At 42.9% G+C, this 26,920-nt stretch overlaps 5 protein-coding genes across 5 annotated transcripts; all 5 read right to left on the minus strand.

The window, feature by feature from the left end:
* Nucleotide 1: 1 nt before the first annotated feature.
* Nucleotides 2-4,818, minus strand: acta2 (actin alpha 2, smooth muscle). The gene is made up of 9 exons (XM_087783887.1): nucleotides 4,726-4,818; nucleotides 4,011-4,175; nucleotides 3,791-3,919; nucleotides 1,825-1,935; nucleotides 1,664-1,748; nucleotides 1,433-1,594; nucleotides 1,169-1,360; nucleotides 791-972; nucleotides 2-351 (listed from the first exon to the last, which is right to left on the minus strand). Exons 2-9 carry the CDS (start codon nucleotides 4,137-4,139, stop codon nucleotides 208-210), a joined length of 1,134 nt encoding a protein of 377 aa, XP_087640013.1. The 5' UTR covers nucleotides 4,140-4,175; nucleotides 4,726-4,818; the 3' UTR covers nucleotides 2-207.
* Nucleotides 4,819-9,656: 4,838 nt separating this feature from the next.
* Nucleotides 9,657-17,246, minus strand: noc3l (NOC3-like DNA replication regulator). Its single transcript, XM_087783894.1, has 21 exons — nucleotides 17,104-17,246; nucleotides 16,324-16,528; nucleotides 15,872-15,998; nucleotides 15,538-15,686; nucleotides 15,403-15,471; nucleotides 15,203-15,333; nucleotides 14,968-15,129; nucleotides 14,796-14,889; nucleotides 14,553-14,728; nucleotides 14,362-14,490; nucleotides 13,453-13,584; nucleotides 13,261-13,341; nucleotides 13,087-13,187; nucleotides 12,941-13,013; nucleotides 12,808-12,871; nucleotides 12,658-12,729; nucleotides 12,408-12,589; nucleotides 12,217-12,345; nucleotides 12,036-12,133; nucleotides 10,834-10,918; nucleotides 9,657-10,628 (listed from the first exon to the last, which is right to left on the minus strand). The coding sequence occupies exons 1-21, from the start codon at nucleotides 17,110-17,112 to the stop codon at nucleotides 10,497-10,499; spliced, it is 2,400 nt and encodes a 799-aa protein (XP_087640020.1). The 5' UTR covers nucleotides 17,113-17,246; the 3' UTR covers nucleotides 9,657-10,496.
* A 154-nt stretch (nucleotides 17,247-17,400) lies between these two features.
* Nucleotides 17,401-20,041, minus strand: LOC148085805 (uncharacterized). Its single transcript, XM_087783895.1, has 5 exons — nucleotides 19,788-20,041; nucleotides 18,912-19,071; nucleotides 18,772-18,830; nucleotides 18,484-18,565; nucleotides 17,401-18,417 (listed from the first exon to the last, which is right to left on the minus strand). Exons 1-5 carry the CDS (start codon nucleotides 19,941-19,943, stop codon nucleotides 17,498-17,500), a joined length of 1,377 nt encoding a protein of 458 aa, XP_087640021.1. The 5' UTR covers nucleotides 19,944-20,041; the 3' UTR covers nucleotides 17,401-17,497.
* Nucleotides 20,042-20,194: 153 nt separating this feature from the next.
* nudt13 (nudix (nucleoside diphosphate linked moiety X)-type motif 13) lies at nucleotides 20,195-22,860 on the minus strand. Its single transcript, XM_087782769.1, has 7 exons — nucleotides 22,395-22,860; nucleotides 22,187-22,329; nucleotides 22,013-22,120; nucleotides 21,839-21,945; nucleotides 21,655-21,777; nucleotides 21,482-21,593; nucleotides 20,195-21,409 (listed from the first exon to the last, which is right to left on the minus strand). The coding sequence occupies exons 1-7, from the start codon at nucleotides 22,478-22,480 to the stop codon at nucleotides 21,042-21,044; spliced, it is 1,047 nt and encodes a 348-aa protein (XP_087638895.1). The 5' UTR covers nucleotides 22,481-22,860; the 3' UTR covers nucleotides 20,195-21,041.
* Nucleotides 22,861-23,854: 994 nt separating this feature from the next.
* LOC148085807 (cGMP-dependent protein kinase 1-like) lies at nucleotides 23,855-26,090 on the minus strand. Its single transcript, XM_087782770.1, has 10 exons — nucleotides 25,860-26,090; nucleotides 25,703-25,796; nucleotides 25,502-25,641; nucleotides 25,345-25,434; nucleotides 25,131-25,272; nucleotides 24,651-24,814; nucleotides 24,469-24,591; nucleotides 24,276-24,338; nucleotides 24,107-24,173; nucleotides 23,855-24,045 (listed from the first exon to the last, which is right to left on the minus strand). Exons 1-10 carry the CDS (start codon nucleotides 25,952-25,954, stop codon nucleotides 23,950-23,952), a joined length of 1,074 nt encoding a protein of 357 aa, XP_087638896.1. The 5' UTR covers nucleotides 25,955-26,090; the 3' UTR covers nucleotides 23,855-23,949.
* Between the last annotated feature and the right edge of the window lie 830 nt (nucleotides 26,091-26,920).

Genomic DNA, 26,920 nt, shown 5'->3' on the forward strand with positions numbered 1-26,920 from the left:
CCTTTGTCAATGAGTTCTTTTATTTTCCTCCTGCACATGTCTGCTGGTGTGATCACGTGGGTCGACTGTTAAAAATTTGATTAAAACTTCAGTCCACCAGAACCTGAATGGAGATTTAAAACATAATTTCCTGAAGATCAACGATCATCAGTGATGCAGCCACTTCCAACTGATGGCAACGTGGAAACCCGGGCAGTAAAAACATTTTTAGAAACACTTCCTGTGGACGATGGAGGGTCCGGCTTCGTCATATTCCGGCTTGCTGATCCACATCTGCTGGAAGGTGGACAGAGAGGCCAGGATGGAGCCGCCGATCCAAACAGAGTACTTCCTCTCGGGAGGCGCGATAATCTGAAGAAGGGAGTGAAACATTGTTCACATTAATATGTGCAGCAAAAAAGACAAACTTAAGTTCATGAACAGTATATTATATTGTATATATATGTGTAATGTTTTTTTTCTGCAAAAAGATGATCTCATATAGAGTTTGAGTAACCCTCATTTTCACTAGTTTAGAGACTTATTATTTCAGCAAACCTGACAGAAACAAGAGTATTTATGTGTCAAGAGTTACACGCTCATTTTTCTTTAGAAAATATCTTGTCCCAATACAAAAGACCTACAGTAATAATCTATGGAATATAAATTATATAATCTGTTTGTTCACCACTGCATCAAGGGATGACTTTTGGTGAGTTTAGGCTTAAGCTGGGGCTCAAAGGCAGAGAATGGCGCGTTCAGGGACAGAGAGATGTGTTTTTAAAAGACTGCGTGAGAAGTTCAGGGACACCTTGATCTTCATTGTGCTGGGTGCCAACGCGGTGATCTCCTTCTGCATTCGGTCTGCAATCCCGGGGTACATAGTGGTTCCACCGGACAGAACGTTGTTCGCGTAGAGATCTTTTCGGATGTCGATGTCGCACTTCATGATGCTGTTGTAGGTCGTTTCATGAATGCCAGCGGACTCCATACCTGCTCATGCACAATGATGAAGGTTAGAATAGAGACCAGAGACGAGGACACCGTGTGCATTATACAGTGGGTTACAATGTATGATACCATGGTGAAGAAAGGTCGGGTTATAAAGTGAACCAGTGGACGGTTTATCATAGATACTATGGGGCAGAAGACCATGGAAACTAGAGGGTGACCAGTCACACATACTGACCGATGAAGGATGGCTGGAACAGCGTCTCAGGGCAGCGGAACCGTTCGTTACCGATGGTGATGACCTGTCCATCAGGGAGCTCGTAGCTCTTCTCCAGGGAGGAAGACGTCGCCGCTGTCCCCATCTCGTTCTCAAAGTCCAGGGCCACGTAGCAGAGTTTCTCCTTGATGTCTCGCACAATCTCCCGCTCAGCTGCGAGGGAGGACGTCAAGATGAAGGACGTCGCCACCGACACTCAACGACAAGGCAGGTAGGACACCTCACCTGTTGTGACGAAGCTGTATCCACGTTCGGTCAGGATCTTCATCAGGTAGTCGGTGAGGTCCCGACCTGCCAGGTCCAATCTCATGATGGCATGAGGAAGAGCGTAACCCTCGTAGATCGGGACGTTGTGGGTGACGCCGTCTCCAGAGTCCAGGACGATACCTGCGGTTAGGAAAATCTTTTAAACACTGGTTCTATGTAACAGGTGAACCATGAAGGTTATAATCAAACCTGTTGTTCGTCCAGAGGCGTACAAGGACAACACAGCTTGGATTGCCACGTACATGGCCGGAACGTTGAAAGTTTCAAACATAATCTGAGGAAGAAGACGACGCCTGTTGAGTGGCCTGCGTCTGTGTTTGTGTTTGTTATGTACGTGTGTGTGTGTGTACCTGAGTCATCTTCTCTCTGTTGGCTTTGGGGTTGAGTGGAGCCTCAGTCAGGAGAGTGGGATGTTCCTCTGGAGCAACTCTCAACTCATTGTAGAACGAGTGATGCCAGATCTGAAATAACAAAAATAAAAAAGGTCAGCAGGATTATTTTTTGGATTACTGGTGAGTTTTGATACAGTCAGAGATCGTTGTGTTGTTTTCAGGGAGTTGGTAAAAAGTGTTAGTAGCAGCATGGGTATATTTATATCAAAGAAAGGGCATGCTTTCCCCGGAATGAATGATTTTTGGAATACATGTTACATTTGCTTTTATTTTGAAAGGGCCACTCGGCTTGCCGGTGACACTGTCCCTCCCCTTCGCCGCTCCCAGCGTGAGGAGCGCCACTCCTGCAGGTCAGGAAGTCAGGAAGAAGGTTTGAACTCTCTTTCTTTTTGGTGGGAAATAGAGACACATTCTGATAAAATTAGTTTCTTTAACTGACATTATTTAATGTCGTACTTGTACACACTTGAACTTGCTAGTAGATGCTAATGATGCGAATAGTAGTTACAAGGTAGACACAAAAAAGTTAACTGACACTCATTATTTAAGTTAATTATTTCCTTTTCCCTTACGTTTATTTCCTGTAAGTGTCTTTCTATACCTAATTTCTGTCGTTTTCTTGTATATTAGACCTCAGAACTTGAGCTAGAGAGTGAGGCAAAGAAGGAAAACACTTGTTTTCAACAACTCTTCTAGTCAGTATACTATCATTAATTCATTTAATTTTCTCCCAATAAGAGTTCAAATGAAATTGAGTTGTCAAGATATGACAGAGAGCAGGAGACACATGTTAGACATGTAAAGGGATAATATATAAGAACCCATTTGCTTGATTCCAACAAAGCGCTTTAAAAATCACAAACAATACACAGTTAAAGTATATATACTTAAAAGATCAAGACACAAAAGACAAACACAGGAGTCCCAGAAAATCAAGGAAAAGCCTGCACAAATAAGAATGTCTTAAGATGTTTCTTGAAAGAGTCAGTAGATCTATCAAACACAGAGGGAGAGAAAGATCTTTCCAAAGCTTAGGAGCCTCTGGTCCGGAACCATGTGCAAGGAACCATCTGTAGATTCTGATCCAAAGACCTAAGAGCAAACTTTTTTGACACACCTGTTTAGAAATGTTATCTTATTTAATGAATGTATTTAATTCATTTTGTTAGTTCTTTTTTTGTTAGTATTTTTGTATTTATTTGTAAATTTGTATCTCAATAAGTTATTTTATTTTTGTGTAATTGTTATATTTAAGTTTTGGTACCGTCTATGAACAGTGAGTCGTGAAAGTTTTATCGTTAAATAAATCCAAATCATCATTTTGTTAAATTAGTAATACGTTGGGAATATTGTCTTGGTAGCGTCGTGTGAGTGATTTAAGTGCTATATGTTGACAATTGTCTGAATGAAGTGATATATTTTGTTACAGTTGTTTGGTAAATCATCAACTGTCTTAATTTATGTATTCATTTTCATTTGTTTATGTGTTTTTTGGGCTGGTCTTGGACCAGTATGTGCCTGAAAGAGCATTTATTTTTGTTTTATCGTTTTCCCAGGTATGATTATTTAGTTTCGTCCTGTAGATGGTGCTGTTTGTACCTATTAAGAGAAAGTACATTTTTAATGTTTATTCTTGTATTATTTTAGCCTGCTCACTGTAAACGGGTGATCTTGTACCTGGAAGAGCGTTGTTTTTTTTTTGTTTGATCATTTTCCTAGAAATGAAAAGAAAAACGGGCAAAGACTTGTTTATCACGTCCATTACATCCGTCAGGTTCCCCCCAACGATTCCTACAATCCTGGTAATGGGAAAATATCTTCAATCTCAAAAAGAGTAGTTTGGGTCTTTGTTTTGTTTATTGTTTATTTATGGGTTACTGGGGTGTCAGTCTTGGATAAGGGTTTCTGTGTTAAAAGTGGTTACCTTCTCCATGTCGTCCCAATTGGTGATGATGCCATGCTCAATTGGGTATTTCAGGGTCAGGATTCCTCTCTTGCTCTGTGCTTCGTCTCCCACGTAACTGTCCTTTTGTCCCATTCCCACCATCACCCCCTGAAAGCAAGGATGATAAAAGGTTTAGACGAAATGCCACATATGATGTTGCGTGACAAAACAACCGAGTGAGGATGTTGTGGGGTGTCACCTGGTGTCTAGGCCGCCCGACAATGGAGGGGAACACAGCCCGAGGGGCATCATCCCCAGCGAAACCCGCCTTGCACAGTCCAGACCCGTTATCACAGACCAGAGCGGTACTTTCTTCATCGTCACACATGACTGCAGGGGGCGCTGTGGAGATGCTGGGACAGTGCTGCAAGGACAACTGAGAGTCAGTGACATAGACACAGACTTTGTTCTACACACTCACCAAACACACACACACACACTTACAAGGGAGAGTAGCCTATTTTTCCTTATTTGGACATTTTCCCAGAATGCCTCTCTTCACTGAGCCCCCTCCTTTGTAACGATCACAATCATACCAACCACCTCCCAAGTGAACTACATCTCCAGAGCCACACACACCTCATCATTACCACAATCATCAGGTGACTTCAACTCACTGACATGGAAGGAAGAGGGTGAAAGATGACACAAGAAGCAGGTGAAGGAGACACTGACCAATAAAGAAGATGAGGTGAAAAGGAGATAAGAGAGAAAGAGGTCTAGACAGAAAGAATCAATGCAAAAATATGACAACGTGCTAGAGAAGACAAACATAAAGATAAATTAAGGAAAGAGGTGTAGAAAGAAAACTTGTAAGATTAAAGAAGAGTAGTTGACTTGCAAGAGGAGACAACGGAGGATGGAGATGGAGATGAACCACCAGGTCCAGCAGAGACGAGGAGATGCAGACTTACCTTCAATCTAGGAGGTGGACAAAAGTAAGAGATTGAACTTCTGCGAGTGACTTTATCACCTCCTCCCTCGCCGTGCCCCCCTCCTCCCTCTCCTCCTCTCCTTCACCAAACTTGGTCCGAGTTTTCCCTCCTCCCCCTTCTCCTCCTTTCTGTGCTCCTCTCCTTATAGGGCGGTCGGAGACGAGGAGTCGTCGATCTGCAGCTTCACCACATTCCTCATCCACAGAAGACAAAAACCCACTCTGCTCTGAAAAACAATCACAACGTAATCTCTGTTTGTAGGTTTCTAGTGTTTTGTGCCACACCCATCACTGCAGGTGTGTGTTTAAGTTGTAACACCCATCACTGCAGGTGTGTGTAAGTTGTAACACCCATCACTGCAGGTGTGTGTAAGTTGTAACACCCATCACTGCAGGTGTGTGTAAGTTGTAACACCCATCACTGCAGGTGTGTGTAAGTTGTAACACCCATCACTGCAGGTGTGTGTTAGTTGTAACACCCATCACTGCAGGTGTGTGTAAGTTGTAACACCCATCACTGCAGGTGTGTGTAAGTTGTAACACCCATCACTGCAGGTGTGTGTAAGTTGTAACACCCATCACTGCAGGTGTGCTTAAGTTGTAACACCCATAACTGCAGGTGTGTGTAAGTTGTAACACCCATCACTGCAGGTGTGTGTAAGTTGTAACACCCATCACTGCAGGTGTGCTTAAGTTGTAACACCCATAACTGCAGGTGTGTGTAAGTTGTAACACCCATCACTGCAGGTGTGTGTAAGTTGTAACACCCATCACTGCAGGTGTGCTTAAGTTGTAACACCCATCACTGCAGGTGTTTGTAAGCTGTAACACCCATCACTGCAGGTGTGTGTAAGTTGTAACACCCATAACTGCAGGTGTGTGTAAGTTGTAACACCCATCACTGCAGGTGTGTGTAAGTTGTAACACCCATCACTGCAGGTGTGTGTAAGTTGTAACACCCATCACTGCAGGTGTGCTTAAGTTGTAACACCCATCACTGCAGGTGTGTGTAAGTTGTAACACCCATCACTGCAGGTGTGTGTAAGTTGTAACACCCATCACTGCAGGTGTGTGTAAGTTGTAACACCCATCACTGCAGGTGTGTGTAAGTTGTAACACCCATCACTGCAGGTGTGTGTAAGTTGTAACACCCATCACTGCAGGTGTGTGTAAGTTGTAACACCCATCACTGCAGGTGTGCTTAAGTTGTAACACCCATAACTGCAGGTGTGTGTAAGTTGTAACACCCATCACTGCAGGTGTGTGTAAGTTGTAACACCCATCACTGCAGGTGTGCTTAAGTTGTAACACCCATAACTGCAGGTGTGTGTAAGTTGTAACACCCATCACTGCAGGTGTGTGTAAGTTGTAACACCCATCACTGCAGGTGTGTGTAAGTTGTAACACCCATCACTGCAGGTGTGCTTAAGTTGTAACACCCATCACTGCAGGTGTGTGTAAGTTGTAACACCCATCACTGCAGGTGTGTGTAAGTTGTAACACCCATCACTGCAGGTGTGTGTAAGTTGTAACACCCATCACTGCAGGTGTGTGTAAGTTGTAACACCCATCACTGCAGGTGTGTGTAAGTTGTAACACCCATCACTGCAGGTGTGTGTAAGTTGTAACACCCATCACTGCAGGTGTGTGTAAGTTGTAACACCCATCACTGCAGGTGTGTGTAAGTTCTAACACCCATCACTGCAGGTGTTTGTAAGTTGTAACACCCATCACTGCAGGTGTGTGTTAGTTGTAACACCCATCACTGCAGGTGTGTGTAAGTTGTAACACCCATCACTGCAGGTGTGTGTAAGTTGTAACACCCATCACTGCAGGTGTGTGTAAGTTGTAACATCCATCACTGCAGGTGTTTGTAAGTTGTAACACCCATCACTGCAGGTGTGTGTAAGTTTAACACCCATCACTGCAGGTGTGTGTAAGTTGTAACACCCATCACTGCAGGTGTTTGTAAGCTGTAACACCCATCACTGCAGGTGTGTTTAAGTTGTAACACCCATCACTGCAGGTGTGTGTAAGTTGTAACACCCATCACTGCAGGTGTGTGTAAGTTGTAACACCCATCACTGCAGGTGTGTGTAAGTTGTAACACCCATCACTGCAGGTGTGTGTTTAAGTTGTAACACCCATCACTGCAGGTGTGTGTAAGTTGTAACACCCATTACTGCAGGTGTGTGTAAGTTGTAACACCCATCACTGCAGGTGGGTTTAAGTTGTAACACCAATCACTGCAGGTGTGTGTCAATTGTAACACCCATCACTGCAGGTGTGTGTAAGTTGTAACACCCATCACTGCAGGTGTGTGTAAGTTGTAACACCCATCACTACAGGTGTGTGTAAGTTGTAACACCCATCACTCCAGGTGTGTGTAAGTTGTAACACCCATCACTGCAGGTGTGTTTAAGTTGTAACCCGCATCACTGTGGGTGTGTGTAAGTTGTAACACCCATAACTGCAGGTGTGTGTACATTGTAACACCCATCACTGCAGGTGTGTCTAAGTTGTAACACCCATCACTGCAGGTGTGTGAAGGTTTGTAACACCCATCACTTCAGGTGTGTGTAAGTTGTAACACCCATCACTTCAGGTGTGTGTAAGTTGTAACACCCATCACTTCAGGTGTGTGTAAGTTGTAACACCCATCACTGCAGGTGTGTTTAAGTTGTAACACCCATCACTTCAGGTGTGTGTAAGTTGTAACACCCATCACTTCAGGTGTGTGTAAGTTGTAACACCAATTACTGCAGGTGTGTGTACATTGTAACACCCATCACTGCAGGTGTGTGAAGGTTTGTAACACCCATCACTTCAGGTGTGTGTAAGTTGTAACACCCATCACTTCAGGTGTGTGTAAGTTGTAACACCCATCACTGCAGGTGTGTGTAAGTTGTAACACCCATCACTTCAGGTGTGTGTAAGTTGTAACACCCATCACTGCAGGTGTGTGAAGGTTTGTAACACCCATCACTTCAGGTGTGTGTAAGTTGTAACACCCATCACTGCAGGTGTGTGAAGGTTTGTAACACCCATCACTTCAGGTGTGTGTAAGTTGTAACACCCATCACTTCAGGTGTGTGTAAGTTGTAACACCCATCACTTCAGGTGTGTGTAAGTTGTAACACCCATCACTGCAGGTGTGTGTAAGTTGTAACACCAATTACTGCAGGTGTGTGTAAGTTGTAACACCCATCACTTCAGGTGTGTGTAAGTTGTAACACCCATCACTTCAGGTGTGTGTAAGTTGTAACACCAATCACTGCAGGTGTGTGTAAGTTGTAACACCCATCACTGCAGGTGTGTGAAGGTTTGTAACACCCATCACTTCAGGTGTGTGAAGGTTTGTAACACCCATCACTTCAGGTGTGTGTAAGTTGTAACACCCATCACTGCAGGTGTGTTTAAGTTGTAACCCGCATCACTGTGGGTCTGTATAAGTTGTAACACCCATAACTGCAGGTGTGTGTACATTGTAACACCCATCACTGCAGGTGTAAGTTACAACAACCATCACCTGCAGTGATGGGTGTTAAGTTGTATCACCCATCACTGCAGGTGTGTGTGAGTTGTAACACCCATCAATGCAGGTGTGTTTAAGTTGTAACACCAGTCATTGCAGGTGTGTGTGGGTTGTAACAACCATCACCTTAGTTGTGTTTAAATTGTAACACCTATTACTCCAGGTGTGTGTAAGTTGTAACACCCAACACTGCAGGTGGGTGTAGGTTGTATAACCCATCATCTCAGGTGTGTGTAAGTTGTAACAATCATCACAACAGATGTGTGTAAGTTGTAACAATCATCACAACAGATGTGTGTAAGTTGTAACAATCATCACAACAGGTGTGTGTAAGTTGTAACAATCATCACAATGGGTGTTTGTAAGTTGTAACAATCATCACAATGGGTGTGTGTAAGTTGTAACAATCATCACAACAGGTGTGTGTAAGTTGTAACAATCATCACAACAGGTGTGTGTAAGTTGTAACAATCATCACAATGGGTGTGTGTAAGTTGTAACAATCATCACAATAGGTGTGTGTAAGTTGTAACAATCATCACAACAGGTGTGTGTAAGTTGTAACAATCATCACAACAGGTGTGTGTAAGTTGTAACAATCATCACAATGGGTGTGTGTAAGTTGTAACAATCATCACAACAGGTGTGTGTAAGTTGTAACAATCATCACAACAGGTGTGTGTAAGTTGTAACAATCATCACAACAGGTGTGTGTAAGTTGTAACAATCATCACAATGGGTGTGTGTAAGTTGTAACAATCATCACAATGGGTGTGTGTAAGTTGTAACAATCATCACAACGGGTGTGTGTAAGTTGTAACAATCATCACAACAGGTGTGTGTAAGTTGTAACAATCATCACAATGGGTGTGTGTAAGTTGTAACAATCATCACAACAGGTGTGTGTAAGTTGTAACAATCATCACAACAGGTGTGTGTAAGTTGTAACAATCATCACAACAGGTGTGTGTAAGTTGTAACAATCATCACAACAGGTGTGTGTAAGTTGTAACAATCATCACAACAGGTGTGTAAGTTGTAACAATCATCACAATGGGTGTGTGTATAGTGGCTCCAATGAAATTAATTAACAGGGAATTGCGGATCTATGAACCGCCACAAGCCTCAGATCATCTTTTGAATGTCTTTTGGAAGAGTCTGCATTAAGGATCAAAATAATTGTAATACTCTTATGTTACCACTTTATCCTCCTTTAATAACACATATACATGCTTATATACAAGTGTATGTGTGACCAGAATTGTAAAGTGAGAGGATACAACACCAAAAAAAAACACCAAGCACCAAGGCTCATGTATAGGCACATTATTTATGGCCTGTTTATTAAGCATCAATCCGTGTGTGTTGATATATGATTCAATTCAATTTTGTTGTGGTGTGAGTCCTTCAATGCTGGGAAAAAAAAGTTCCAAAAAAAGTTAACAAGTAAAACTCAATAATTCTACATAACTTGGCGGAATTAAGACTAAGCTCTGTCAATAAATCGTATTGCTGATTAAAAAAATCAATTAGTAATAAAGGTGTTTAATGGATAACCTCAACATCTCATTCCATACAAAATATTTCATTGAATGTGCCCTTGAGTTTTATCTCCACTAGAAAAATGAGACTGAGTGATGCTAGCCATCACATCGGAGGTCTGGAGACTGATTCTGATCCAGTCCTCATATGGAAGTTTGCTCACACACAAGGACAGGCATGCAGAGACACTCCATTTGTGTACGTCTCGGAGAGACACAGTTTAGCGTCCGAATAAGAGAGAACTATTTCTGCTAAAGGGGAGTAGTCCGTGACGTCATCAGATCTCAGTAGATGAGCAGCAGAGGATCATGGGAGTGGTAGTTTGACCATAGAAATAAATCTGATTCATTCAAATCATGCTCTCCTTAAAAGGAAACACATTCCCGATGACACACACACACACACACACACATATACACACTTTGGACTTTGACCGAAAATGGGAAAACAGCTGGACGTCTAAAACTGCCTCTGATTGGTCCAGTAACATCAACACACAACCAGCATCCAAGGAATGTGTGTGTGAGTGTGTGTGTGTGTGTGAGAGAGAGAGGGATGTTCAACCAGGACAGTTAAGGCAGAAATTATAATATTCTTTTTTAAATCAAACAAAGTTTAAAAAACATTTGCAGAAATTGTTTTAATATAAAACTTTTTTTTGACAACCTGAAACATTATTTTATTTTTAAACTGTCTTTGTAAGATGAACTGAAGTCTAGTTCTGTGTCCTCGCTGCTGGTCACGGCAGCTTCTACTCGTCTCTGCAGGTCAGTGTCCAGCAGAGCTTCTCCAAACGTGAAACGGTCCTGAGAGAAACACACAACCGACATGAGATGATCAAGATTCAAATGAATTGCTTTTAAGTGTCTTTTTTTCGATTAAAGACAGAATTGATAGAAGAAATGTCAGACATGAATGCAAATGTGTGTAAACCACAACAAAGAATTTAAATCCCTGAATTATTCAAATAATTCGACATTTCCATTCTTTATCATTTCTGTGAGTACTGACCCTTTTCTTGGTGGCAGGCGGAGCCACTGGAGGCTTGAACGTCATGTCTTTCATGCAAAAGTTCACAAACAACTCAGCCGGTGACCTGGGAATGGAAAAACAGTAACCGTGACAACCACATTAAAGAATTTGTAGCAGAACATACAAGATGATGCACGTCAGGATTTCACAAGAATTTAAGCAGTTACTGATTATAATAATTTATTTGGAAGAAAAAATATAACGCATCTACAGAGAAAGAGTGCTGTTAAAATCCTTGAGTTTAAAAAAATGAAATGCAATTATTCTGGTAGTACTCACTGACCTCAAACCAAGTTTTTGTGGGCAATAAAGAGTCTGTCAAAATGTTTTAGTACAACTTTGGTTAACTACAAAGACGCACCACATGATTACTAGGCATTACTCAGCAAGGCTCCGTAGACAAGAGCCTACAATACACAACACTTAATAAACCTTATAATCCTGAACACTCTATAGCCCAAACAAGCGGTACCCTCTTTCCAAAACGAATCTGATGGTTATATTTCCCTTTTCAATGTTTATTTTGCCACCAATATTGTGTTTAAAAGCCCACAGTTGGATTTGAGAAACTAAGGGCACATTTTTGGTGTCATTTTTAACCATTTTATTTATCCGGTCACTTATCTTTGAACCCGTCTGAATGTTATCAAAAAATATCTGATATTTATTCTGATGAGGAAAAAAAGAGTATAATATTTCAGGTATTTTTAGAATATTTTTTAACGACTTTGTAACACATCTTTGGGAGCGGAGATGTCTGTGCGGCTCACTTATCAGAAGTAATAACAACTAAATAAGATATTTTCTTTAAATTTAAACTATTCATGAGCACATAAGTGATTTGAACAATCAAATAAAATATCAAGTAACATGTGAAAGGGGGTTTAAAATCAAGATAAAGACAATCGTCGTGTCAGTGTCTGGTTTTATCTTCCTGGTAAGATTAAAAAGCATCAGAACTTCATATGACAACATTGTTTCTGACCCACTGCTGTAAATGTGGTTGCGAAGAACAACATTAGCTAAAGATTCTACATTACAATCATGATTGTTCAAATATCAAACCATCATGGGAATCAATGAAAAAGAGGCTTTTTTCAAAACATCCACAGATGCGCATTAGTGCGACAGGTGTGACATCATCATTCAAAAGGACGTTGAACGTTAGCGACAAGACTCACTTGCGGCTCAGGTCCGCGCGGAGAGACGCCGATCCTTCACTTGGAGCTCCGTGACTCAGATGTGACGCCATCTTTCGTACAACCGGGTGGAAGTGTTTCTGTGAACATGTGACATCAACGCGATATTCACTCTGTGTTTCCCATCACTCGTGTGTTTGTGTGCGTTTGTTTGTGTGTGTACCTGCAGCGTGTGCAGCTCCCACAGCGCCGTGTTCTGAGAGTTGCAGTGCTCCGGCTGGTCCAGCTCTGGTAGGTAGAACCCACTGCCTTGGACCTCGTTGTCCAGCAGGACGTCACAGCGTGGGAAGGACTGGCGAAACACAATCAGGTAAGCGACCAGTCAAACGGCAGGTGAGTGGTGGGCGTGTCTACCTGCAGGGCGGCTCGGTTGGAGGCCAGGAGACCAACGCTGGCGTTAGGAAGCACATGCAGACTGAGCGTGCTCACACGCTTGATGAACGACATCACTCTCTGCAGGGTCACCTGCTTCTTGCGACGTATCAACATGGCATCCAGGCAGTGCAGCGCGATGATGATGTCATCGTTGGAGGCACCTGAGAAGGTCGAATGAAAGGTCAATCCGGTCTCATCATGCAAAGAAGAAAGTCATGTGACTGCTCACCTGCGTTCATCCAGGGCAACATCTTGTACAGGTGAGTGTAGAAGTTCAGAGGATCCACGTTGAGGACGTCACCTGCTCGGAAGAGTGGGTCGAGTTGACGGGTCAAAACCGGTTTCATAGAAAACACAGCGTGACAAGAGAGAGACAGACCTTGTCCGGACAGGATGGTGAAGACGGTCTGGATGCAGTGCAGACTCTCTCGATTGTTCAAGTCCTGTACGGTTCAATCGACAACATTAGGACTGGACCCGACTCGTGACGGGAACAAATGGATCCTACTTACTCCTGATTGGATGAGATTCTGCAGCACGTTGATGAGGTCGTCGAAAAATTCCAGATTGATCAGGTGAGCGAAGCTGACATAGAGATAATGTTTACTTCAGTGTGTGTGTGTGTGCATGTGTGTGTGCATGTGTGTTTATGTCTTACTTGGCCAGCCCCTCCAGCACAGCAGGAAGAAGAACAGACTTCTGGGACTTCTTCAGGATCCTGAAGTAGATGAGGAAGACGATGTTGAGGGTCTCAGTGTGCTGGAGAAGAAGAGGAGAGGTTTAAGTTTGAATGTAATTATAACCAACATCTAGTTTTCATCTGGTTTCTCACCAATTTCATTTTCTTTTCTTTGCTTTCATCAGCCTCGGCTTCCAAGAGCTCACTCTGCAGCGCTTGCTCCGCCTTCTTCCACTGAGAGACACACGCACAGGTGATGTTAGATTCCCAGTTGAAGCTTTTCTTCAGTGAACTTCAAAAATCACGAAACGATGCTGCATGTCGAGCAACAACAGACTAAATTACCTTCCTCTGCATCCTGGACAGGCTTTTCTTCCTGTCTTTGTTGTTCATGAACTTTTTCTTTGGGGCTGTGTCGTGTATGTCCTTCTTCAAGTCCACTTCTTTGATCCTCAGACAGAGGAGAGTCTTGAGCATCTGTGAAGTCCCAGCCAGTGTCAACATTAGGTTCAATCCAATCACATGATAAAACCTCATTAACACGTAGATGATGTTGACGACTGCACAATTTTGATTTTTGTATTATTCAACTGTTTTTGCCCATACGAAACTAATAAAAAAAACCTTTTATCATATTTCTTCTTCATCTTTTATGGTTTATATTGCATTTGTTCATTTTGTTTCGCGATTAAACTTCCAGCCCTTAGATAGCAGCAGTCACTACGTCCTTCACTGCTTAAGTAACAATGAAATCCTCTGAGATCCCGCGATGACTGAGGACGAGAGTCAACAGTCGGCTGCAGCAGCTTTTAAAGCTGATGTTTGGACATATTTTGAATTGAAAACAAATGTAAGTAGTTACAACTTCATCAAGACTCTCAAGGGTCTGTAAATACTGCAAACAAGAGTCCAGTAATCGACAGTACTACAAATATTGTTCCTACAGAATCACAATACATGCGTTGTTGCCCCTGTACCGTGAAACGTATCCCATCACCAGATACATGCCAATACACTTTACTTTACTCCCTCTATATGAAAAAATGCATTTCTTTTACAATAAATAGAAGTTATTTGATTGTCAGGAAGCAACAATCGGGCGGAATAATCATTCTAATGAAAACATCTATTTTGTGGCAGAGAAAACATTCTGAAATGTATGTCAAAGAATGATGGTAATGGAAAAAAATAATTAATAAAATAAAGACTGCTTTTTAAATAAATCACCAAGTAAACGCTAAAACAAAAGCCAACCTCAGGTCTGACGTTGTAGTTCAAACTCTTGACAAGACCGGAGATGACACGAACAGTAGCAAGCGACACTGTGCCCACTTTGTCTTGACGGAAGAGCTTTATAAACGCGTCACAGCACAACAGCGATACCTGATGACACACAACACATTATAGTGAATAACAAAGTCACACACAGTAATGAGCTCACACACCTTCTTGGAAGAGTCACTCATCAGGGGAACGAGGGCAACGATGATGTTGTTGTGGAAGTTGAATGCTGTCATGGCGACCAGAAGCTCACAGAGGCAGCGCACGGCGACCTCGGCCAGACTCTGATACGAGCTGAACGACACCGCCTGGCTGCGTTTGGACTTTTTCTGCTTCCAGTCTGGACTCGCAAACAGACCGAGGACAAACATCACTTCTGGTCAACAGTGACGTCGATCTGAGCTCACCTTTGACCGTCTGCTCCAGCTCCTCCAGGAAGAACTTGTACTGACTCACAAGAGTCTCCTCGAACTCTCGCGTCTGCTGCGTCTCCTTCTTCACCTGCACGTCATCAACAAACACAAATGGTTTTAATATCTCCACATACACTTTCCACCTGACACACAGACACACACACACCCTTGTGGACTTCTCTGCAGCGGTCAGAGGTCGAATCCGGTATGTTGGTGTTATGTCTTTAAAGATCTCCATCAGAGAGACCATCACCAGCTTCCTGGTCGTCACAGCAACAGACGGGTCGGTCTCCATCAGCATTCCTCGCAACTGCTTCACACACTTCATCTGGTGTGTGCGCAAATACACACATGTGAGAAAGATTTCTGGTTGGTCTGGTACAGCACTGTGTTTGTCATACTTGATTGACTGGGTCTGAGATCACAGATGATCCCAGAGTAGCGATTTTCAATTTAATTTCCTCAATCTTTTGGACCCGCAGTTGCTCCCGCTCCTCCTCTGTTAGATGCTCTGTGCTCTCTGGCTCCTCCTCTGGAGAGGAGGACACAACACAACCCTATCAGCTTTTTGTAAGTGTAAATGGTTATATGCCTTTCCTACCGTCTTCATAAAAGTCCATCGTCTCTTCAAGGTTTGGTTTCTCATCTTCCTGCTGTTCTTGCTTGACAACTTCACACACACATTTAAGTTAAACACCATATTAGCTCCATGAGTTTCAAGTTATCAACAACTCACCCTTCATTGACTGGGGGATGAGGCGAGACTTGTCTTTGATTGGAAGAAGGTGAATTACTTCCTGTTCCTGCTCCTGCTTCATCATCTTCCGGGGAATTTTCTCGTAACTTTCTGCGTTTAAATTCCTCTTCTTGTTACGGACCGGAACACTGAAACAGATACAGGTCATTAGAATGCCAACATATACCTGCATCCCTAATGTTTTCACTATTTAACGCAAGGCAGTTTTGACCATTAGTAGATCAATACATTTAAATTTTAAAGTTTATTTTAAATGACAAAAAAACCCTCATTCAAGAGTTTGCCCCCGCACACTTATATGTATAAATGTTACCATGAAGACAGGTCTCTGGTCAGGAAGGAGGCGCGCTGACTCATGGCCACCATCTCCTGCATCTCCTCCTCATCCAGCATGTCCGCTGGAAGACTCTCCAGGAACTCTTCTTCTTCTTCCTCATCCTCTGTGGAATGACAAAGTCTCTTCAAAGTTTTGAAATCAACTCTTGCCTGAACAAGTTAATTGAAAAGTAGTTCATGAACTAGTTGATACTATGGACGAACATGAACTGAATGCAACCTATTTTGCTGCGTGAACATCACACTCTCTGTTCGTCAACGTCCAGCAGATTGCCAGATCTCTACCAGGCAGAAACCTGCTTAAAGCAACCAAACAAACCATGTACAGCAGCATGTAGTCGACAGACTCGTAGAAGTACATTATACCATCTAATTAGTTGTAGTAAATGTACACTCGAAAAGTAGCAGAAAATGTCTATTTTCATTTACCAGGTCTCTTCCTGTAGGTCTCCAGGGGTTGCGCCGTATTGACGACTGAATCATTCACGGCAGCTCGGATTTTCCGTTGTTGTTTCCGTTGCTTCTTGGCGACATTCTGCTGCTTGTGCTGTCGGTTCTTCAGCTTGTTGTCAAGCTTCACACCACTTGTCTTCAGCAGTCGCCGGAAAGTTGGACGGCGTCTCTTTGAGCGTGGCTGACATAAGAATAACACAATGATCAAAAGGGAGATCAAAATCATGCAGTGGTGGGATATAAAAAGGATGTGTGTGTTTAAATGTGCAACTTGATAACGTTTATTTGCATCCCTTATTTTTACCAGATGGTCTTGACTGAATCCTGACGTAACGTTACCAGCATCTCGTGGCGTCAGGATCGAGTTTACTATAGTTTAATGACTTGGTAAAGAAACTGCGTTTAAATGGGAGAATAGTTTCTGTAGACGAGTGGCTTTGTTGGGTTGTTTAAGACAGACAGGAATGTTGCTGTGTAGTTCAGTTGTGTGTGTGTTCTCTTCTGTTGTCACCCCTGTTTAATCCACGATATACATGTAATTACTCATTATGATATTATGATCTAGTCATGTTAGGAGATCGAGGATGAATCGAGTATTAACGTGAGACTGTATGAACTGTCAGCTCAGATAATAGATTTGAGAGATAATGGCAGTCGGGTGGTATTTTATTCCAATATAATTCATTTCTTGAGCAACAATTCTACACAGTCTCACGTCGTCTATCACGTTCATAAATTTAAAGGGCAGATCCTCACCGGGCCCATGGCTGCAGGTCACGGTATCAGCAACTGCCTTCGAATGTTCGGGTGTCGCCGACTCAAGGATCTATCTATACCCTTTCACCGTTAGAAGAACTCTAGATCTCTTCTGGTGGTCTCACCAAAACACGTGTGTTGACGTGCGGTGAACCGGAAATACATCACTGGCGATGACGGAAAACCACAGCGCCGCACGTGGCTGGAGTAGGAAGTTTTAATCAAAATGAGTCACTGTTTAAAGTACAATATTTGGGTTTGAGTGAAACTTACTGTAAAGAGATGACGGATGACAAATGAGAAATATCAATTTTATTGATATATATATGTTTTTACTTTTTATAAAATGTCAAGTATCATTGTAGACATGTGGCAGAAGTGAAGCATTAAGAGTTCAAGCGTAGCTGCACTTGTGAAGCTTAAGGTTGCGCTGGCCAGAGTATCTCTTCCCACACTTATCGCAGATGAATTGTTTTCCATCAGCATGCACGTGGCGCTGATGTGTGCGCAGATGACTGCACTGGCTAAAGGTCCGTCCGCATTTGAGGCAAGCGTACGGCTTCTCGCCAGTGTGCACACGTAAATGCAGCTTCAGGCTGTTGTTGTTGTTGAAGCGTTTGTCACAGTTGGGGCAGGCGAACGGACGCTCGAGCGAGTGCGTTCGCTGATGCGTTTTCAAGCTGCTCTGCTGGCTGAACGTCTTCCCACACTGCTGGCAGGTGAACGGTCTCTCTCCAGTGTGCGTACGATGGTGGATCTTTAGGTTGACGGAATGGCGGAAGCTTCGGCCGCAAACATCGCAGCTATAAGGCCTCTCTCCGCTGTGGATCCTCCTGTGGTTGTTCAGGTTGACGGAGTGCCGGAACACTTTGGGACACTGCTCGCACTGGAAAGGCTTCTCACCGCTGTGGATCATCTGATGCATTCGCAGGGTGACCGCCCGGGTGAAGCCCTTCCCACACTCAATACAGACATAGGCTGTGACGCCGTTGTGCGTGTTCTTGTGGCGCTGCAGGTTATGGAGCAGGTTGAAGCGGCGGTCGCAGATGTCGCAGCTGAAAGGTTTCTGGCCCGTGTGAACCATGTTATGATTACTTAATTGAGATTTTTTGGAGAAGCATTTGCCACATTGCAGACACTGGTGCGGCTGTTCACCGCTGTGCAGCTTCAGATGGGTCTTCAAAACCTTCTGACTGGAAAAACTGAGCTGACACTTTTTGCAGCTGAAACCGTTTCTCGTTTTGGCGAATTGTTCTGCCTCAATTGGACAATTGGGTTCAAGGGTCACAGGCTCTGCAGCAACTTCTGCTGCATCTAAAGGACAAACATAAGATAGTAAAAATGGGCAACTTAGCCAACCAGTCACACCTTCATACTTACGTTCTGCAGTGGTGTCCAGCTCCATGTTTGTATGTAGATCTTTGAGGGTGGAGGCAGAAATAATGGAAGAGTCTACGTCAATCTGTAGGAAACTCATGTCAATAAAAAAACAAAGCTAGGGCACACAAATTTTACATAACATTTAAAAATATTGGTCAATTAAAAAAAATGATTTTATTTAAATGTATTGAGAGGAGCTATGAATGAACAGCCCTGTGACTGACCAATGCTCTTAACTCTCTCTCAAAGTCATCTTACTTGTGCGCCTCCTGGTTTAAAGACATGTACCTGAGCCGGTGTGTGAGCAGGGATTTGCTTCATCGGTGTTCCATACGAGTGTTCAGACTCTAAAACAGAGAATCATGTTAAACGTCATAGAAAACTGGGTAGATCCGAGTCTGATTTATTTGACTGACAAGTTCATTTACCTATAAGCCCGATGCCAAGGACGCTGAGGATTCTAGGATTTTGCTCCTCCACGCTAGCGCCTCCCTCTGCCTTCTGACAAGTCATGGTGCCATCGACAATGTTTATGATCTTCCCTAGAGCCTCGTTACCCAGAGTCTCCATGATAAAGGTGAAGCGAACCTGAAATGACAAAAAGTTCTTAGTCTCCAAAAAACGACTGCTGCTAGATTTTTAAAGATGAAATAAAGGACTTTATCCATCAAATGAATTAGGTGTCCTAACTCAGATGAAATAACCTATTTTAAATACTCATCAAATTTGTAGGGGTGTAATCAAATATCGAAACACGGTTATATTATAGATATATATCAGTTTTAAGGGTGATGTTTGGTCATTTTAGTATGGTATTTTGGTTTCAAAACAAACGAAAGCAGTTACGATTTCACCAAGAATCATGTGGTCTGTAAGTTCTACAACTCGAGAGTCAAGTACTCGGACAACACTACGAATATATCTGTGTTCCTCCAATTTTGCAATATATCACAATATTTCATGTGTATTGAATCGCCTGATCCTTGATTCACACCCTTACCAATGTGACTGTTTAATACACAAGTTAGTATTCTATTAAATAATTATACATCACGAATATGTGTAAAACAATTCTAAATAGTTAGGAGGAATTATTTTGATCTTGTACTAAAACAAAAGTTGGCTCCTTTTTAGCGGACTAAAAATGATAAATAAACATTGTATTGCCTTGTTTATACTACTTAAAATGATAGAGATTCATATTCCAGAAATGTTCTTCAACTCAAATCTTCTTTTCTTGTACTTTTGTTACGTATTAAAGCCATTAAAGACTCGTTCTTAAACAAACTGAAACTCGTTCTTACCATCTTCTCCCGGGTCTCTGCTCCTCTGTGGTGTGAAGGTAACATCTCTCCACAGAGGTCCTGCTCCTCCAGCTTCGTCAGCTCGTTGACAGCGGCGCGGATCATCTTCTCCATCACACCGGCGAGTTGAGCGTAGATCTCCGCGTGGCAACTCATCGCTCCGGGTTAGGTGGTCGTTGAAACCACCAGTTTTGTCCACGAAAAATGTTCCCCAACTTAAGTTTTTAATTTCGACCGACAACAACAAAAACACAAGTGACGTCAGAACGCGTCTCCACTGTATCCGCGTACACGAAGTGTAAGGTGTTTGCGTGACTGCCCTCTAGTGTCCGGAGGTTGATAGTAAAACATCAAATTTATACAAAAAATAAATAAACGTATGCGAACAAATATGAAGTACAATAAAACACAAATAACAATTTTATTGGATGCATACTCAAATATGTTCTACATTCATCACACATTGTTCTTGTCAATTACTGATCATATAAGTGAGGTAGTTACTTCACAGCTCAAAAGGCACTAAATCAGACTTTGGCAAAGTGCGGGGGCCACATTCTGTCTTTAGACTATATTTATGTGGCCCTCAAGAGGTCAAAGTATGGTCTTCTAATTGGACAAGCATCTGATAGCTATTTTATTAAACAATTTCAATAAAGTTCTACCTAACCTAACCTGAACTATATATAATAACTTTATTTATTATTAATTTCAACACCATTGATGTCCGTTTTTCCTTATTTTTTTGTTTGTCCTTTTTGTGACTTTTGTTATTCTTTTGTAATTGGAAAAAAAACACAATTTATGTTTTTAAGGAAGCTTATTTAGGTTCTTTATTTCTATTAATTGCCACGTCTGCAATAAATTCTATAATCAGTACAAAATTAAAATGTATTTTAAAGTATTTTTTCAAGTTAAAGTTTTTTATTAAGTGATTGCAAAAAATATGTAGTTAGGAGGGAAAACCATTGAGTTGCTCATCGCAGACAACAAGGAAACATGGAGTAAATGTGCTACAGTGGAAAACTAGATCAAGTAAATGATCAGAACTATTAGACTCATTTGACAAGTCAATTTCTGATTTCTATTATTATTTAAATATGCAATAAAATATGATTGAAAATCACACAAAAGCTACCTATTGTTTATAACTATACATTTGTTTCTTACAAACATCACAGAATGTGTCCTTCAAGATAGGAGTAGTTCCTGTTTGTGATCTATAACCATCAACTACTACATTTAGAGACCGTCTTATTGGACCGTTACAGGTCTTTGCCGTGCCCTAAGGTCTCTTTGCTGCTCCGCCCACTCCGAGATTAGACGGTGGGCGATGGCAAATTTGGGGGGCAGCCAGGTAGCAGGCGGGTCTCTCCTGCTGGGGGGGGTCTTCACCTGCAGGGCCGCACTTACTTCCTCCAGATCGAACCAGCGAGCGTCCTCGAGTTCCGATTGGTCCACGCTGATCTGGGTGTGAGCAGGGCTCACCGAGGCGTGACAGGCCAGCATGAAGGAGCTGCGTGGAACTGGCCAATGCTGTGACGAGCTGTAAGACACCGTCTCCACCTCCAGACCCACCTCCTCCGCTGCCTCTCTCCGCAGTGCCTCCTCCAGGGTCTCCCCTTCAATGACAGGAAACAAGGTTGTTTAAAGGGGTTGATCTGAGAGGAGGGAACTATATTAATATTACCAACCAATGTCACAGAAGCCCGCCAGAGCGCTGTACATGCCAGGAGGGAAGGATGGCTGCCGTGCCAGAAGACATCGCTTCCCATCTGACAGTAGAAAAATAGCAACCGGGGACATCTAAAAAAAAAAGGAGAAAACTTTTAGAATTTAATAATAGTTTGGCCACATCTGGACTCACCATGGGGTAGTAAACTCTCCCTCCACCACCAACACGCTGACTTCCTGACTGATTACGTCGAGTCGTCTGACCTGTGGCGCTACAGAACTTGTTGTTCTGGTGCCACCTGAGCAATGCCTGCGCCTGCAGAACAACAACAGATGCGAGTCAGGGTAGCTCGGACAAAACCGGGCGACTGACTTACTTTGGCCACAAGAGGTACATCTGCTTCCGCCAGAAGGAGAAGGGTCTTCCTGAAGTCCATGCACTTCCCAAGGCACGCTTCCTGTAATTGAGTCCGGTCCACTTCACCTAAAGACACACCCGCTGGTCAGCATATACTCTGTGATAGCAGTCACCTGTCTGCGAGATCACGTACCAACATCTACACAGAACTGGGCCTGGTTCTGGTCACTACAGCCAATCAGAATTGAGTCCAAAAGCAAGTCTTTTTCAGCTCCTAGTGACTCTAAAATCGAACTAACCTCTGGAACACAAACAAACACATGTATTGTAATTTAGGTCTTAATGCTCACCATCTCAGGTTCCGTACCGGAGAACGTGTGCCCGACCGTTTGGACACAACCTTCCCGGGTCCTGCTGACCAGTGGATCAAGTTGATGAAAGAGGAAGACCCGACCAGTCTTCAGGGCAGACATGCACGCCTCATCGTTTTCCTTCAACCTGTTCACATGTCTGACACCAAAAATAGTTACTTTCAGCCACACAACGCATGATACTAGTACCAGTCAATCACAAACCTCATCCTGGACACATAATCGGAGGAGAGGCCCCGGATCTTGACTCCACTCCTGGATGACAGCAGGAGCCTCAGAGGCTTCAACATGGCAGGCAAACGTTACCTTGATCTGGACTTGGACCAGCTGATCTGGACTTGGACCTGCAGCTGAAGTTGATCTGAGACTCAGTCTGAACATGAACACGCATCTGCACCGTGAAACATTTATGAAATAACTGCTCAGCGTGGTGGCTTAGATCTTTAAAATGGATGTTTTCCGGTGATCATTTCCAACGACAGGATTCGGGGCATTGTCCGCGGGGTCACAGAGAACAGGACCCCAAGAAAGTCGACCTCGAGCGAAACGAAAGAGTCGAACTTAAGCAGGAAAAAACGAATATTGGGGCAGACAAAAACCTGGTAGTTGACGCACAAACGAACAAGTAATCTAAAATAAATGTCATTAAAGTGAATGTTTACCTTTTTAACTTTCTTCTTTGTTTAAAACCGCCTTATATTAATGTCTCACTCTCGCCATCAAGTGGAGAGGAGGACTACAAAGATGTGACTGGGCATGTAATATTTGTTCCTACTATCATTAAATATATGTTTGTTATTACTTTACCACTTACAAAGCATGTGGAGGTCTGTAACTTGTATCAAAGACACACTTCAACTGTGAGGGACAGAATCTAAAACTGCAGAAAATCACAGTGGATGGTTTTAAATCATTCATTTCCATTTTATTGCATGACATCAGTGTTTGATCGCCTAGAAACAAGTAAGAATGTAGACTCCCACAGTCCTTTTAGTTCTTCTTTAAGAAGCCCTCCTGTTCTCCACTCATTAATTGCACCTGTTTGAACTCCTTACCTGTATATAAGACACCTGTCCACAAACTCCAACCTCTCCACAATGGCCAAGACCAGAGAGCTGTGCAAGGATATGAGGGATAAAATTGTAGTCCTGCACAAGGCAGGGATGTGCTACGGAACAATAGGCAAAGGACAACTGTTGGTGCAATTATACGAAAATGGAAGAAGTTCAAGACGAAGGTCAAAAATCTTCAGAGACAACCCCGAAACCTGAACACTCTGGAGAAGCTGCAGTGTGTGAAAACCTGGTGAAGAACTACAGAAAACATCTGATCTCTGTAATTGCAAACAAGGGTTTCTGTACCAAATATTGAGGTCTGTTTGTCTGATTTATCAAATACTGATGTCATGCAATAAAATGAAAATTAATTATTGAAAAAATCATCCACTGTGATTTTTCTGCATTTTTGTTTTAGATTCTGTCCCTCACAGTTGAAGAGTACTATTCTACATGCTTTGTAAGTGGAAAAGCTTCAAAAATCGTGCGTGCGTGTGTGAAATTGATGGAACAAAGCAGACAACAGAGATTGTATTTTCCAAACAAATAAATCTGACATTTGAATGTTGAAGAAAAATAATTTATTTTTAAAAAAAATATCGCCACGTTTTCAGAATGTAAAGTTAACACAGTAACAACAGTCTATCTAACTGGATCTCAGCCAAAAGTCAGTTATAATTTGGTCCTGCTCAGAATCGTATCTACTATTCAAAGTCTCTGTCCCAAGAGTTCATTTCCATCACCTCTACAGGTTCTTCAGGAGAAGGCTCAACGTTCGGGGCTTTGTCTGTGGATCGGACCTGAAAACAACAGGGTGTAAACATGCTGTATTAAAGGTGGAGGGATTTACTGTTGAATTACCACGGGGGTGAAAGGTGGAGCCAGAGTCCCCTCTCGGAGCCCCTGCCAATCAAAACCTTCGAACCACCTGACGGAACAAAACATAATACTAAATCATGACAAAGATGATAGTGATTACAGGTGATGATGATGGTTGTGTGAGGATAATAAAGGTGCTGAAAAAACTGACTTGTGGTTCTGGATGTCTCCGATTCCATTTTTCAGGTTACCCAGTCGCTCTGATGGATTCTCCCTGTAGCATTAGAGAATAATAATTAAAAATAAATAATTACACAAGTGCAGACATTCTACTTCAACAATGAATACAACTATGAATAAAACTGAATTATTAATATTGATAAGAATATAGTTAAACACTCCACCTGCACAGCTGTTTGATGAGCAGCTCAGCGTTCCCGCTGATCTTCTCTGGGAAGTCAATCATGTCAATCCCAGCGAGCACCAGGTCGTACGTCCTCATGGAGTTTGCTCCGGAGAACGGTGGCCTCCACATTAAGATTCCCAGTCAGAACCAGAACACCTCTACGAACAGATCAAGACTCACCTGCCTGTCAGCATCTCGAACACCAGAATCCCCAAAGACCAAAAGTCCAGCGAAAGGTCATGACCCTGGTTCAGGATGAGCTCAGGAGGCAGATACTCTGGGGTTCCACAGAAGGTCCAGGTCTTTTTCCGACGCCCGACTTTCTTACAGAAGCCGAAGTCAACCTGGTGCAGGAGATATCCGAGTACACTCCTCTGTGTGTGTGTGTGTGTGTGTGTGTGTGTGTGGGGGGGTGTGTGTGTGTGTGTGTGTGTGTGCGTGTGTGTGTTTGTCTGTGTGTGTGTGCATGTGTGTGTGTGTGTGTGTGTGTGTGTGTGTGTGTGTGTGTGTGTGTGTGTGTGGGGGTGTGTGTGTGTGTGTGTGTGTGTGCGTGTGTGTGTTTGTCTGTGTGTGTGTGCATGTGTGTGTGTGTGTGTGTGTGTGTGTGTGTGTGTGTGTGTGTGTGTGTGTGTGTGTGTGTGTGTGTGCATGGTTGTGTACCAGCTTGGCATATCCTCGGTGGTCCAGGATCAGGTTCTCAGGCTTCAGGTCTCGGTACAGTACCCCCCTGGAGTGAAGATAGGAGAAGGCTTCCAGAACACATGAAGAATAGAACCTGGAGGCGGAATCATCGAAGGAGCCACTGGACACACACACACACAATAATAAATCTCATTAACAAGTGAGTGTGAATGTGTGTGTTTGTGTGTGCTACCGGTCTCGGAGGAGGCTCCACAGTTCTCCACCCTGACACGCCTCCATCAGCATGTAAACATTCTCCCGGTCCTGAAAGGTCTGATACATTCTAAAGAGATCAAGTGAAAAGGGTCACATGACCAGACCGTGGTTCACTAAGGCACGTGACCACTGACCTGACAATGAAGGGGCAGCGGGTCTGGGTCAGCACGGTTCTCTCGGACAGGAGGTGCTGCTGGTGGAGCGGGTCGACCATGAGACACTTCTTGACGATCTTGAGGGCGAACGTCTTGGTCGGATCATTCCTGAGCTGCACCTGGAAACAGCTTCAGAGGTCATAGATGTTCCTTTAGAAAAGTGATCCTTTCGGTGGGTACCAGCTCCACACGACCGAAGCCTCCGACCCCCAAAGTGTCAATGATGACGAAGTCTGCCAACTTTAACCGGGAGAAGAACTGTTGAAGTCGGAACCTGTGAGGAACGTGGTCATGTTCTGGTTCACAAGCTCGGACAAAGTTTATCAGTAAATTCTACCTGCAGATCTGAGCCATGTTGTTGAAGTGGAACCACATCCTGGGCTGTGTGGAGAGTCCACATTCTCTCTGTTTGTTTCTCTCCGAGTCCTTCATCTTGTTTGACTGGGGATTAAACCATGAGTCACGGTGGTCTAGTCCAGATTGAGTCCGCAAACAAATGGCACCAAGAAGATCCGAGATGATGATTATTTTGTTTGCTGGCGAAGTCCCGTCAGCTAAGTGTCGACTGAGACGCTGATGTCATTTAAGAGGACGACCAGGAGTCCCCAGTATTTATAGACTCGTGCGTGTGTGTGTATATGTGTGTGTTTTTATCGTTCACGTGTAGCTGTGTGTGTGGGTCACAATGCGTGTCTGTGTTTAATGTTTCAGCTGTGCATGTGTCTGATGTTTATTTTGACCTCTTCGGGTTCAAACACTTTATTTTCTAAATGATAACAATGATTTATAAATGTGATTTACCCATCTTACAGTGGACAACAATAAAAAAAAATATAAACCACGAGTAGTGAATAGTTTTGGATTCGTCTGAAGGGCAAAACTAACTTTGCAAAATGTTATAGCAGAAATTTCAAATTGAAACATACTTCGGAAAGACAGCTTTTTAAAGTAAAAGCAGCAAAACATTAGGTGAAATATTGACAGTGTGTCTTGTTTTAAACCATTATCACGAGACAAGTCAGGGCTGGGACTTTAGTTTTCTATGATTAGGTCGGAAAAATCCACAATTTGGTTTTCAACATTCTTAATTAATGTCAAACAGTAACAAAAACACGGAGACAGTCAGAACCTCGTGGCTTTCCATTCTCTTGTTGACAGCATCGTTTGGACCGACCACAGAAGAGTCCAGGCGAGGAGGTGTTTACTTCCTGGAATATTCTTAAAAATTTCTAAAGATAGTTTGACATCTGAGCTGCTCAACCTTCTGCAATGGACAAGGACAAGTTCACATACGTGTGTGTTTGAGTGTGCGTGTATATGTGTGTGTGAGTGTATGTGTGTGTGTGTGAGTGTGTGTGTTCAATGCTTAAGCTAAGGAAAAGGAAAACGTAATTACGA

Source organism: Callionymus lyra, chromosome 2 (assembly GCF_982586985.1).
Source record: "Callionymus lyra chromosome 2, fCalLyr1.hap1.1, whole genome shotgun sequence".
Lineage (NCBI taxonomy): Eukaryota > Metazoa > Chordata > Actinopteri > Syngnathiformes > Callionymidae > Callionymus > Callionymus lyra.

Coding starts and splice junctions, on each gene's coding strand:
- LOC148085807 (XM_087782770.1), bottom strand. CDS start 25,954: ATGAAGGACTCGGAGAGAAACAAACAGAGAGAATGTGGACTCTCCACA. Junction 25,642..25,702: donor GCTTCGGTCGTGTGGAGCTG/GTACCCACCGAA, acceptor AGCTGTTTCCAG/GTGCAGCTCAGGAATGATCC. Junction 24,815..25,130: donor ACCGAGGATATGCCAAGCTG/GTACACAACCAT, acceptor CTCCTGCACCAG/GTTGACTTCGGCTTCTGTAA.
- LOC148085805 (XM_087783895.1), bottom strand. CDS start 19,943: ATGAGTTGCCACGCGGAGATCTACGCTCAACTCGCCGGTGTGATGGAG. Junction 19,072..19,787: donor CAGAGACCCGGGAGAAGATG/GTAAGAACGAGT, acceptor TTGTCATTTCAG/GTTCGCTTCACCTTTATCAT. Junction 18,831..18,911: donor CCTTGGCATCGGGCTTATAG/GTAAATGAACTT, acceptor TCTCTGTTTTAG/AGTCTGAACACTCGTATGGA.
- acta2 (XM_087783887.1), bottom strand. CDS start 4,139: ATGTGTGACGATGAAGAAAGTACCGCTCTGGTCTGTGATAACGGGTCT. Junction 1,936..3,790: donor ATTGGGACGACATGGAGAAG/GTAACCACTTTT, acceptor TTGTTATTTCAG/ATCTGGCATCACTCGTTCTA. Junction 973..1,168: donor GTTCCAGCCATCCTTCATCG/GTCAGTATGTGT, acceptor GTGCATGAGCAG/GTATGGAGTCCGCTGGCATT.
- noc3l (XM_087783894.1), bottom strand. Junction 10,919..12,035: donor CGCGCGGACCTGAGCCGCAA/GTGAGTCTTGTC, acceptor TTCCATTCCCAG/GTCACCGGCTGAGTTGTTTG. Junction 10,629..10,833: donor CGCCTGCCACCAAGAAAAGG/GTCAGTACTCAC, acceptor TGTTTCTCTCAG/GACCGTTTCACGTTTGGAGA.
- nudt13 (XM_087782769.1), bottom strand. CDS start 22,480: ATGTTGAAGCCTCTGAGGCTCCTGCTGTCATCCAGGAGTGGAGTCAAG. Junction 22,330..22,394: donor GATTATGTGTCCAGGATGAG/GTTTGTGATTGA, acceptor TTTTGGTGTCAG/ACATGTGAACAGGTTGAAGG. Junction 21,410..21,481: donor GGCGGGCTTCTGTGACATTG/GTTGGTAATATT, acceptor CTGTCATTGAAG/GGGAGACCCTGGAGGAGGCA.